Source organism: Castor canadensis, chromosome 4 (assembly GCF_047511655.1).
Source record: "Castor canadensis chromosome 4, mCasCan1.hap1v2, whole genome shotgun sequence".
Classification (NCBI taxonomy): domain Eukaryota; kingdom Metazoa; phylum Chordata; class Mammalia; order Rodentia; family Castoridae; genus Castor; species Castor canadensis.
The window spans coordinates 158,894,542-158,908,151 of record NC_133389.1 but is presented as its reverse complement, the minus strand read 5'-3'; the positions used below and the strand labels follow the sequence as shown (position 1 = coordinate 158,908,151).

General features: G+C 37.1%; 1 protein-coding gene across 5 annotated transcripts in view; it reads right to left on the bottom strand.

Moving 5' to 3' along the window:
• Window positions 1–13,610, bottom strand: part of Unc80 (unc-80 homolog, NALCN channel complex subunit) — a 201,098-nt gene that overhangs the window by 38,331 nt on the left and 149,157 nt on the right. For all 5 annotated transcript variants that reach the window (XM_074071616.1, XM_074071619.1, XM_074071617.1 and 2 more), the window contains 7 exons: window positions 13,040–13,174; window positions 11,124–11,262; window positions 10,323–10,419; window positions 7,018–7,188; window positions 3,294–3,386; window positions 1,970–2,005; window positions 1,400–1,618 (listed from right to left, as the gene is read on the bottom strand). In XM_074071616.1, the coding sequence (XP_073927717.1) occupies window positions 1,400–1,618; window positions 1,970–2,005; window positions 3,294–3,386; window positions 7,018–7,188; window positions 10,323–10,419; window positions 11,124–11,262; window positions 13,040–13,174 (890 nt within the window). The remainder of the gene's footprint in view (window positions 1–1,399; window positions 1,619–1,969; window positions 2,006–3,293; window positions 3,387–7,017; window positions 7,189–10,322; window positions 10,420–11,123; window positions 11,263–13,039; window positions 13,175–13,610) is intronic.

Below are 13,610 nucleotides of genomic sequence, written 5' to 3'. Positions count from 1 at the left end.
GTGTTATAGTTAGCTACTACTTCCATTTGCAATCTCTCTCTCTCTCTCTTTCTCTCTCTCTCACACACACCAAACACACACATACAAATCTTTTAGTAAACTTTTTCCCTTACTCTCACAAAATGGCTATTGGTAGTAGTGATTTTGTGCCTCTGGGAATGTGCTGTTTACTCACACAATTACTCAAGTCAACTAAAGACATCTGAGAAGAGAAATGGAACGAATAGAGCTCTTGGTTGCTATGGTAATGACATTGCCACTCCAAACTTTCTTCCCTTTCTCTAAAGCATCCCTTGTAAGTGCTAAACTTCCCAGTGTGAAATAAGCTCCTCTCTATCACTGTTAGCCGTGGGTGTGAAGCCCTGTGAAGCCCTGTGAAGCCCTGGAGTTTTCCAGCGTGGTTGCCTGTGTGCCCGTGACTCAGAGAATGTGAAATAAGCCTAGGGCAGAAAGTCTATGTCCACCATACACTCCTGCTCTCTTATTTTCCTTCATAACTACTTCTTAATGTTTTTCAAAAGATCATTTTAACAAAAAGTCAATAATAAGGAATTTGGCAAATTACAATGCTATTTCTGAATGGCTAAAATACAACTCTATCTTTAGCTTTATAGATTAACTAAACTTTCTAAGTGAATCTTGTTATTCATGAAATTTTCTTTTAAGGAATTTTTATGACCATTTAACAAACTGATAGAAATATGAATAATACGTCCTTTGGAATCACATTTCTTTTAAGAATTTAAAAATACAAACATAGGAAGAGGGGAAAAATGAATGCATAGAGATGCAATTCAGGGTCCTCTCCACAGACTACCAGGAATGAAAAATTTTAAATTGATTTGCCTCATTCAGTTCAGGCTTTTTACCAGGACATTGTTTCTTTTTTGAATTGGTGAATGCTACCATATACATAAAGAAGGTTTCAGGACCAAGTTAAGTGTGGCTAAGAATAAAAACTGCTCACTGCCCTGCAGGGCATTGCTATATCCTAGTCAGAATGTGTCCTCAATGGAAAACAGGAGTGTATTTTTCATGTAAAAAAGAGAAGAAACATTGAATTCTTGTGAAATATTAGAATCTGGGTGATAAATAGTATTTGGAAGAAGGCTACTTTTAGAGGCATACAGGTGATGAAATTTCTTTTTCATTTTCTTTTATGGACTGTGTTGTACTGTTTTAAGAATATTTCTCCCTTCACAACTCTGAGGTCCTTTTATGACAGACCTAATGTGCACTTTTCCAGAGGGTTTTGTATATGTACCCAAGTCATAGGAGACAAATCATTCAAGCTTCTCAAATTTTTATCCTGGAGGCCCCCCCCACCCCAGCTCAACACACGCAGACACATGACCCAACTCAACTGTGCCCAGACTCACGGGCAGGGAAAGAACAATACCTCATGTGGGACTTCACATCCAGCAACTCCAGGGCAGTAACCCGTGGCTCCCCAGCCAGGTTCTGCAAGATCTTCAGCCTTGGCCCACAGTGCTTGTAGAATTCTGTGCAAATATTCAGCAGGGATTCCCGTGGTCTTCTAAACTCTTCCCGAGCCATTCGTTCATCCAGTTCTTCTCTGGGAAGGCCTTGCCCTTCTTCCAATAAGTGAAGGTTTTCCCTGGGAAAGTGTGAAAGATTAACTAGGAGTTTGAAAACATGGGCATCTGGCAGCCATGAGAGGAGAGCATCACACAGAAGAAAAATATAAAATTCCTGTTGAGTTAAAGGAGTCAGTAGGATAAGACCCAAGAGAAGCTCATCTGAAGGAAAGGGAAAGTTGAGCAGCCTAGACAAGATTTCTGCCTACCCCAAATTGCAGTGGCTTTTATTAGTCACTTTCTGAGGACTTATAAGGAAATAGTATGCCATGTGTCATTTAAATAAATCTAATGGAACCATAGCTCAGATTCAAAGGCAATCATCTCAGCATGTCACAACTGGTATGAAATTAGAGCAAGTCTTTCTGTACCTTATGAAGTGCAGTTTGGCTCCTTGTTCCTGGTACCTGGGAGTCAGAAAAACAATCTGTATAACTCTCAGAGCAAGAACAGGGTCCCTCTCTTACAGACTTTGTCATATTTAAAGCTCTTGAAGGTATGCATTCTGATAAGCTTACAAACATCCATATTAATCCTAAAATATAAAATCCTTATCTTTCACTTGGCTTCCATGTACACTGCAATTATAACTGCTATGAAAGCTGTTTTATTGCCATACAATTTATATAAAGAAAAATGTAAAATGAATACAAACTCATGGAATATAGCCAAAGGAGAAAATATTTGAAAACTTTGAAATCTGAGGCATAGTTTTAACTCTTTCAGGCGACCAGAGGAAGAAACATGGCTGACTTCTTTGCTTTCTGAGACATATTGCTTCATGACTACTGGCTAAGACTTGAGAGGATATCTTTTCTCTACACACTATTCATCTGGTAGTAGTTGAACCTAATCCAATAAGCCCAGAGAAGTCCCTACAAATTGCTTAAACTGTATCATAATTCCTTAATGTGAGAAATTAACGCACGGATTCACCATCGTATCAGGCAATTGATAGTTGGGTTTGAATTTATTTTTGTCTTATATTTAATGAAAACATGAACAATGAATAGGGAATCAGCTATACATACTTAAAATATGCTTTTGAGAATGGAAAATTATTTAATTTCTACTCATGATCATTCTGCTAGGAAAAAGAGAACTTTCTTTTAAGCAGATTTTGGATTAATGCTATCTTAAATCTTCAGGGATGAAGCCAATTGAACTCCTTTCATGTGTTGTAGTATTTAAAGGTTAACACAGATAGAATGAACTAGATAAAATATTGCCTAGTATCATCAGTGTTACCTATGTTACTGAGTCACACCAAAACAAGGAAAAGAGATGATGTGAACAATAGTGAAAGGATCATTTGAGGATATAAGTCAAAGTTTGGATGAAATGTCTGAAGAAAATTTGCCCCAGGAAGGAGACATCACCTCCTGCTCATCGTTTCCCTTGTTTTTTGTTCGAGGCAAATAAAACAACACTGGAATAGTTTGAAGACCACCCAGGAAGCAGAGTCCATCCAACACTGTCACACAAATGCGCACAAATGCCAAATCATGAAAATGTTGGGGGTTTGTTTCTGTCTGTGGTATTTCTTATAACTCTAAAATCTCACCCTCTTTTCTTTTCCTTGAAGTTTTTTACATTTAATATTGACTATTTTCAGGATTCCTTTCATTATCAACAATTGAAATTCTGGCTGTATGAAATTGACAGACCCTAGAAAAATAAGGCACAGTGGATTACCTGGTGTTTACACCAGACGACATGGTGTGATTGGCTGTGGTGGTTCCCTTGTGACCTTGATCACACCTGCTCATCTGTGGGGCTGTCATGGGCCTGCAACAATAAAGATAATTCTCAGAACAAAACAGCAACAAAAAATGGAAACATTTATGAAATCATCAAGTGGTTATAACCCATATGAATTTTAAGTTAGTTTTGGAGTCTTAAAAAGCCGGGCAATCTAAATATAGGATACATTTTCTGTCTGTTCTGAGAGGAAATCTACTTATTTTTGTTCTGGGACTCTAACCCAGGGCCTCACACGTTAAGGCATTAAAGGATACTTTAAAATTAACATTATCTCCATGAGTCTACTAGTTCACTATGACTTAAGTTCATCTATTTCTTGATTCTGAGTAATAAAAAAAATAAGAAGTGATCAAACTCCTAATACTATATGGACACCCACAGGCGTCAGGCAATTAACCATTCAGACAATAAAAAAAGAAAGGCAACGGGTACATACTTCTGGTTTTCTGAGAAATCATCAAAGAATGAAATAATCCTTGTAGCAAAAATGATACCTAAATTTACCCAGGAAAGGGAGTAAATTTGTTTTGATTTTAAGTCAGGAATTTAGATTCTTGTATATGCAAGGCTTATTTTAAATATTAGATAAAACTTGCCTCTGTATGTACTTTTATGAAATCTTTAAGGCTTGCTTCTGTATTGCTCACATTCCCTATTCTGAGTATGGCTAGAAAGTAAATGTGTAACAATCACACCAGATTGTATCTCCCATGCCTTGTTGTAGTAGGCAGAATTTAAAGATGGCCTCCGAGACCTTTGCTGCCTGATGTTACTCTAGTGACTATGTTACATTATATGGCAAAGTGGAGTTTATCTGGGCAGGCTTAATTTAATAACACCAGTCCTTTGAAAGCAGAGCATTTTCTCTGGCTGGAGGCAGACATTTGAAGTGTGACAAGGATTCAAGTCTCTATTACTGGAAGATGTGAGAGGAGTGGAGGGACCTTTGAACACAGAAAGCTACAGTTGACTGAGAGCCAGCTAGAAAACAGGACCTCAAATGAAAGCTGCAAGAAATTGAATTCTGCCAAAAACTTGAATGAGCTTGGGAGTAGATTCTTCTCCAGTACCTTCAGATAAGAGCTCATAGTGACTAACGCCTTGATTCCCACCTTATGAAAATCTCGAGAACTCAACTGATCCTACTTGGACCTCCAGCATACAATACTGTGAGATAACAAAGTAATCTGCTATACAACAATAGCATATCCTTACCCATATAATATCTATATAATTGTTAAATTTCTTTTTTCATGAGATGAATTAAAAATAAAAAGTGATTCTTATCTTCTTTTTGTAAAAATGATGAAAATAATTTTGTTGTAGCCACTCCCAATCAATAAGAGTAGTCTTCTCCACAAAAAGAATATTAAATGCACTGAAATATTAAAATCACAGAATTTTAAATGCCAGCCCTTCATCCATGACTCTTCATGGAATTTGGGGAGAGTCAATTTTGGGTACACTAATTGACTTATCCGTCTAAAGGGGAATGGAAAGGAGGAAAGGATCAACAATATGTAATATGAAGAGAAGAACTAAAGTGGCATTTGGGGAAAAACTATTTTTCTCTACTCTGATTGAAGGAAGGGGCTAGTAGATGGACTCAGAAGGAAGACCACAACCCATATATTTCTCTTCAGGATGTTCTTCCTCTCAGCACTTTTATGAAACCATCTGCAAAACACTGGGACTATTTCTCACTGGAGCAGTCAATTTGTCATGGCACCCTTCTTCACCTCTTCCTGTTTACTCACTTTGGGTACATGAACATTTTAGGATGGCACTTGACCCAAGGCTCTTAGGTTCTATTCTGTTTGCCTAGGTTGGCAGTATGGCTCATGATTAGAAACTAAATATATATTGAAATTCATGAACAGTAATTCCACTCACTCTCTCACTTTGTGGATGCATGCTGAAAAAGTCTTTCCTAAAGAACATCAGATAGCCCTGTTAACAACATGGCAAGATGGGGTTGGGGAAATGGAGGTACACTGTAGGGGGAAGAGAGGTAAGTCATAGACAGAATTTTGGGCTCCTTTAAGGATATGGCACTTTAGACTGAACATACAGCATAGCACAGTGGAACGAAGGAGCAAAGACATAAACCCAGGAAAACTTTCCCATCCTCATGAATATCTCCTTCTAGTTAGTTTAGAGAGATCAGAGAAAGAAAGCTAATCACATGCCTAGTGTCCTGTACCCACCTTCCTCACTTTCACTCCATCTTTTGTCCCATCTGGAGCCTCACCTGGACCTTCTCTGCCATGTGGGAGCTCAATTTCTTATGCTTTTGCACCCAAGAATCTTGTGACAAAATTAACTTGTTTTTTAAAAAATATTTTAAACTTTATTTAAACATACAACATACACATGTAGTGAAAGATCACATGCTACCCTATTAATATGTATAATTTTTATGTTTCAATGTGTCAATTAATAAAGAAAAAAGAAAATACTCGACTGTAGGGATGAGGAAGAGGACCTGGGAACAGATGCATAGTATAACGTATTCCTCCAATCCACCAGTCTTTAGCCCATGCCTCTCTTCCACTTCCCAAAGCACTAGGTATCTAAGTTGTAGTACCTGTGTCTATCAGGACTTAGACTGTAACTTCCTCTGCTGAATGCACTGCTCCTGCTCAACCCACTGTTCATCTTCCAAACACCTACTACTGTCCTGTGTATATTCTTGCCATCCTTTGCCTCCTATTATCTCTTCTTCTGTCCTCTTGGGTCTTATGAGTTTCTACTTTATAAATTCTCTTACTAAGCGTTAGTGACATTTCAAGCAGGAGAGGAGACAAATATGCCTCTGCATAATCATCCGTGTTTAATCTGAAGTCCTCTTTGCATTTAAAAATTTGTATTTTATTTTTGAATTGGTATACATTAATAAATGAGGGGATTTCATTGTAATGAGAATTAACTTCTTCAACCTCATTTAGGCTGAACTTTGGTGATAATTTGCCTTTTCTTCCTCAAATCTCTCAACCCTGTCTCCCAGCATTCTTTCATCCTACTCCACAAACAATCTGTCATTTCTGCCATTAGGATAGCATTCTGCAGTTTATATTTGTTTTGTACTGTCTAAAATTAGAGTAAAAAAGAACACAACTCTTCATGAACAGTAAAATAATAAAAGAATGCTTCTTTGAAACTTCAGACATTTTATGTCTCATAAAAAAATATAATAGCTAATACAAGTGTAGATCAGCTTTTCACATTCACTAACTTGGCCCTTTTACTAAATATTTGCTTACCATTGGGTTAAAATTACTGTTGAAGCTCATCAAACTATGTGTAATTGTGTGTTTAGCAATCACTGTAGGAATATTATTTTTATCATTACTACTGCTAGTCAGAGATCTTAGAGTTATTTATCCAAAGCCTAGAAACTATCTGAAGTCATAAGCCATAAAGTTCAAGGTAGATCTTTTTTTAAAATTTTTTTTAGAATAGGTATCTGTAGGCATGACTGAGTTTTAGAGACTTTTAGCTATAACAGTTTTCCTTTATTTATTTTTTGGGGGTTGGTACTAGAGTTTGAGCTCAGGGCCTTGCTCTTGCTAGGCAGGCCATTCCCAATTTTTTTCTTCATTTTTTCAATGGATACATGTAGTTTTAAGCTGTGGATATTTCTGCCTGGTATTACCTGGTGAGGACCTCCACACTGTAAAGAAGGGCTTGTAGAGATGTTGCAAGAGCAGCCATGGCAGCGATCTCTTCTCGGGCAGCAGGTACTGTCTCGACTTGTGATGTTTGCCTCTTTAGTTTTTGTAGATAACATGGAACTAAGGCTTCCAAGACCATCAGCATCTGAAGACTATGAGAAAACCAATTCATTATTGACCTTCTACCTTTGTACATTGTATTGATTTAAGAGCATGGTAAGCCTCTAGAGAGATGAAGAATTCTAAGTTTCCTTTTCATCCCACCCCAATCAAGAGTAAACCTATTGGAAATGTTGACCACCATTAATTAATTAACCAATTAGTTAAGCACCTGCTAACATAACAGGTGATGAATCCTGACTTAAGGAAGCATGTGACCTAGTTGGTGGAATAGACATGTTTAAAATTGGTTGAAAAAATAGAATGATGATTGGTGGAGCTCCACAGTCCAGCCAGAAAAACAGGCTTCAGAATCCTCAACAAAGCTGTTCAGGAGTTTTCTGAGAGTGATTTTTCTGTTGAAATAATTTTGGACGATCTAACACTTTTGTATAAGTCTGGCTTCCTAAAACTTAAGGTATTTGCTAAGCAAGAGTCTGTGGAAAGAGCCATTGTGATGAGATCTGGCAATGCATACTTAATAGAGTGAGTGGGCGCCACTCACTGGAGAGGACCCACCCTCCATGGAGTATTGGGGTATCAGAAACAGCTTAAAAGTGAAGAGAGAAAATCAAGCAGTTATTATGCAAGGTGGATTCTTGCCTCTAAAACTGCAAGTACATAATCTTTTGTTGGAAGATTTCTCAATTGAGTTTAAGAAAACAACACTTAATGGCTGATATTCTGAAAAAGCTGGAACAAGATTTTTTTTAATCCATCTTCTTTCCTAGAGATACCAATGAGTTTCTACTATAGTTTTTAGCAGTGCCAAGTACTGCTTTCTGATCATATAACTGTACCTGAGATAAGGACTTTAGAGGCAGGAAAGATAAATTTTCAGAATTTTATGGGTGTGGAGTCAGAGCTATGAGACTCTTTTGAGTCCTACCACCTCTTTGACAACCTAAAAAGAGTGGCAAGAAATCAGTTGTGCTTCCTACAATAATAAAGTACCTTACTGCGGATGAATTGTTTTACTAAAAAGGCTGGACAATTACTTTAAAAAAATTATACAAGGTGTCAGAAACTAAGGCTGCCAGGTATCATCTGGAAGTACCAGGTTTCTGGAGAAAAGGAAGCTTTACGTGTTTCTTTCAGACATTATGTGGTACTTTTCTCCTTCAGGCATTTACCAATTTGTAAATAACATTCGTGTTCTGCTGGTGGAGTGAAAACTGATGGAAGCACTTTGGAAAACTTTTCAGTTGCATCTACGAAAGCAAAATGTGCACACACTCCATGGACTAGCCAAGCATTCCCATCCATGGAAATGCATGCATGTGTGCACAAAGACACACACAAAGCATTCATTCCAGCATTATTTGCAATAGCTTCAAACTGGGTTCAATACAAATATTTGTCAATAAAAGAAGAAATAAATTTTGGCACAACTATATAAAGGAGTATTACATGTGAATAATAAAGAACAAACTTCAGCTACATACTATTATGTGGATGAATATCATGAAATATGATTGGGTAGCAGAAGCGCCTATTGTACAATTTTACTTAAATAAGTTCAGAAATAGACAAAGCCAATTTATCATGACAGAAATGAAGATAGCAGTGCCCCAGCTGATTTTTTAATCTGAGTGGTAGTTAAGTATATATGATGACTATAAAATTTAACTGTAAAATTTTGACTTTTACGGGCTGGGATGTAGCTCTGTGGTACAGCACTTGCCTAGCATGCGTGAGGCCCTGGGTTTGATCCCAGCACCAAAAAAGAAAAGACAAAAAAAACTTTTTTTTACTTTTAAACTTTTTGCACAAATAAAATCTACTCGTTTAGGAATAATTTAAGTACAACAAGGACTTGGAATTACAAATATGGAAGTCCTGTAAGAGAACCTCGGAGGGCAGCTACTTGAGAAACCCTAACTTCACTTAGACATCAAGAAGCCCTCTGGTTCAACTTGAGAATGGAAAATTAGGAGGATAAATTAAAAAATTACATTTAACTTAATAATATTGGACTTTAATCTTTAACTCACAATGGTAAGGGATTTTGTGAACTCTAATTCTTTTGCTTTAATGTGTTTGAATTTTAACTTGAAAGAGAATTTCTTGTCTCACTGGGAGTTTGGTAATTGTAGTAAAACTTGGTGGTTTTCTACATTGCTATATTTTAATATTAGAAAAATATTATGGATTTCATTACTGTGGTGTCTTAACATTGTGATTTAATTTCAATGCAGCATCTCTGGTGCATCCTACTAACAATGTACACACTTGGAGTAGAATATATAGAAGAGACAACACATTTTTTGCACTCAAATTCAGCACAGATTTGGAATTAACTTCCCAAAGGGTTTTGATCTATTCTGGAACCTGTTCTGGAGCTGTGATATCATAGCAGGAGCAGGAAAGTGGGAAAAAGACCATCCTAATAGTCTGCAACCTCACCCCTGCTTTACCTTCAGCATAATACTTAATCCCCACTGTTTAAGATGAGAAAAAGCTGGGAATTTTAGGGATACATTTTTACTCATTCCTAATGTTTCCTTCCAGTAAAGAGAGTTCAGTTAATATAAATCCTTTATCCATTCTCTTTCTGGGAAGAGGAAAAGACCTCCTAAGAGGCAAATGTATAAAGCTAGACTGAGCATAATCAGCTCAGCAACTTTTTTTTTTTCCAGAGGAGCTTGCCAGCAGAGTAGGACTTTTAGAAGAGAGCTGACCCTTATGTATTAGACCAGAACCAACATCGTGGGGTTGGGATGACTCACTTCCCATGTGAGTCTTTTGGCTTCCCTGTACTTGGCAAAATGAAAGACAAGGTTTATGTTCTTGCCCTTTGTGTGATGGGTATTCTTATTGCTCCTTGAAAGGAGTTTTTGTAAATGTTTAAATATCTGTATGAAATTTTGTTTGCTGCTAATTTGTATTACATGAGGTAAAAATATTTTCTAATAAGATTAAACATCTTAGCCTTTGCATTAATTCCAAATTGGTAAAGATTTACAATATTTTCCAGAACCTCTGGTAGGACAGATTTCTTAAATTTGGTTTTAAAAAGCTTGCCAGAATGTTATAGACTGATAGACTAAATATAACACTGTATTCATTCAATTTTATTTCCTGTGCTATACTTATCATGAGGCACAAAATAAAGGGCTGCAGTTACCTTCTGAATGACTCAGGAGCATATGCCACCACAGTGACACAGAGCTTAATGGCTTCACTGATAGAGAAAGTCAGATCCTCATTTCCATAGCAGAAATCTGAAGGGACAAAAAGTTAAGGCATATAATCAGAATGGATTCCACTGGGAATAAGAGAAGTGTATTTCTTCTAATATCGTCTTTCCTGTTATATTTTGTAGCATCTTATTGGCTAGATTTTAAAATTTTAATTATTTAATTAATGTATTTATTTTGCTGTGCTGGGGATTAAACTCAAGGCCTGTGCTTGCTAGGCAAGTGCTCTACCACTTGAGACTTACTAGTCTCTGTTAGATTTTTATAACTGTGAAAGTTTTATTTTTTTCATCTGAAGGGAATGAAATTCTGTTTTCTACCTTTGAATATCTGGATGATAAATAACAGTGCCTTTTTAGGGTAGTTTTAACTGTCTTCACCTAATAGAAGACAGTGAAGGCATTTTAATGGTCTAAGTTAAAACAGATAGCTTTATATTTGAATGACATCGAATGCTACATGTTCCATGATAATGAGAGACCATTTTGGAAGGTTATTCACTTAGAATTGCCAAAGATAACCACGCCTTCTGAAAATTGCAGTACTAGTATAGTGGTCTACTGAGAAGCATTTTAGTATGATTTTCATGGCAGTGAATTTCTTACTGTCCACAGAAAATTTAAGAAAAACCAGATTTTAAAAATCTACTCATTTTATGTATAACACTGCTCCATTTAGTTTTAGAATTGCAACCAGTAAAAGAATGTCAAGGGAAGTTGTGCATTTACCTAATGACTTAAGGGGCTTCTCAGCTTTGACCAGTTCTAGGATGTCTAATATGTCAGCAGTCTCTCCCTCCAGGGACTGTAGCAAGTCAAATAGGCACTGAGCTGACACACCTTTGCTGTGCCCATTATTGGCAACATCCTGCATGAAGACAAACAAGTTTAGTTTATTGGTTCCTACCTCAGTACCAGTATGGCTGAAGAAGAACCCAAACATCATGAACACTATCACCAAAAACAAAACCATCACTTATGTGGAATTCATCTTACATAATTCTGCATCCAACAATGCTGGTACATGATTTTGGAGTGATACACCAAATTTAGGGGATCTATTAAATGCTAGTCTAGCACATGAGAGATATTTATGGCAAGTCACAAAAATACAGCAATATACGAACTGCTAGAAAGTTCACGCCAATGGCTCTTTTTGCATAAGATGGTAAGGTGAAGGAAATTTCCATAGTAGATTGTTTGAATACTTCAAAGATGTTTTGGGAACAGATGCTTATTTTAATTAAAGACTGTGAATCTCACAGATTTTGTTCGATAATATATCTCCAAAACAGAAATACTTGTCATTTCAAATCTATTTAAAATGGTGTTGATCCATTCATTAAAATATCAAATTGTTGCCAGGTGTGGTGGTGCACATCTACAATTTTAGTGATACAGGAGGTAGAGATGGGGAGGATTGTAGTTTGAGGCCAGCCTGGGCAAAAAGTTAGTGAGATTCCATATCAACAAAGAATCTGTGTGTGGTGGTATTTGCCTATAATCCAAGCTATGTAATAGGCACAGATAAAAGGATCATGGTCTGAGACCAGCCCGGGCAAAAAGTACAAGACCCTATCTGAAAACCAAAAAGGCTAGAGACATGGCTCGAGTAGTAGAGTGCTTGTTTAGCAAGCATGAAGCCTTGAGTTCAAACCCCAGTTCAACCAAAAAGTAAAAAAGAAAGAAAGAAAAGAAAGAAAGAAAACAATAGATGCTTATTAAATTACTATGTGTCAGATACCATTCTGTGCACTGAGGTTATAGCAAACCCAAACCAAAACATGCACACAGAAACCAAACCACAAAACTGAAAACAAACCAATAAGAAAACGTAAAATCAGTCCTGCTTTCACGGAGTTTAAATTCTTCCATGGAAGAATTGTAGTAGAGATACATGTTAATGACACAGACATATGATATGGTGGTAAGTTCTCTGAAGGAACACAGAAATAAAGTAGGGTGGGTGGTGGAGAGTGACAGAAAGGACTTGAGAATCAGGAAACTTTCTTTTTCTATTTACCATCCCTTTTATGAGTTGAGATAAACACTGGAGAGAATACTTAGACCGTAGGAGCTGAGGTAGGGATCGAAAAGACATGGTGAAAAGAAATGATTTTCTTATTGAAAGAGAAAGGATTTATGTTTTTCATGTCTGACTGGGTGAAGAAGGGGAGCTGAGACAGTGAACAACAACTAGACCCTACATAAAAATAGAGCTCTGACAGCAGCAACCTGCTCAGAAAGCCAGCCTGCTCTAAGTCAGACTTCTAGAAGTCAGACCACTAGCTCTAGTGGAAACCAAACAATAATTCCTGTAACAACTGGACCAACCTGACTAGGCCTTAATTAATAATAATTAATGACTTCCCTAATTTTTGTCTTCACTCCCAAACAGAGAAAGTCAAGTATGCACCAATCACATAAAATACCCTGATACTAATTAGCCTTCCTGCTGCTTTCCCAGGCCAACAGCCTCTGGTCAGGGACACCTGCAACCTCCTTCCCTTCCACTGTAGAGCTTTCCCACTCCTCTGCTGCCACTGCATTTCTGCGCAAACACAGGTGATGGTGGTTGACTCCCTTGCTGCAACAAGTTTGCATTTTACATTTGATTTTCATTTATTCCCATAGAGCATACTCACAGGAAACTCCAGGAGAGGGGCCACACTAGCAAACAACTGGAGCACAAAGGGCTTCCGGTGCAGAATGTAGAACTGGTGACAGGCAAATTCGATAGCTTGGCGCAGCTGGGGATTGCTTTCATAGTCAGAATATACCTACGGAGAATGCAATGTGCTCAGAAAGTGCCTTCCTGATGTTTCAAAGTTGTGTTTGTTTGCTTTCAAAACTTCTCACAGCTATGGGAAACTGAACAAAGTAGCTAATTTCTGAAGCTGGTGCAAAGGAATGTGAAATGGTATTACCTTTTCTGAGAGAAATTTGGCACTATACATAAAAGTTCTAAATATTTAAATATACTATTCCCCAGGAAGTTTATGTTTCAGAATTGATCTCAAGGAAAGAATTGAACAAGTATATAAAGATGTTCATCAAAGAATTCCTCCTACAAGATTATTTACAATAGTGGAAATTTTGAAACAAATTATTCATAAATGGTAGTTGGTCAAAGTGAATCATGGTACATGCAAACAATGGGATAGTGTGTAGTTGTCTAAAAATATCCTATAAGCTAAATGTAGCTACATGAAAAAT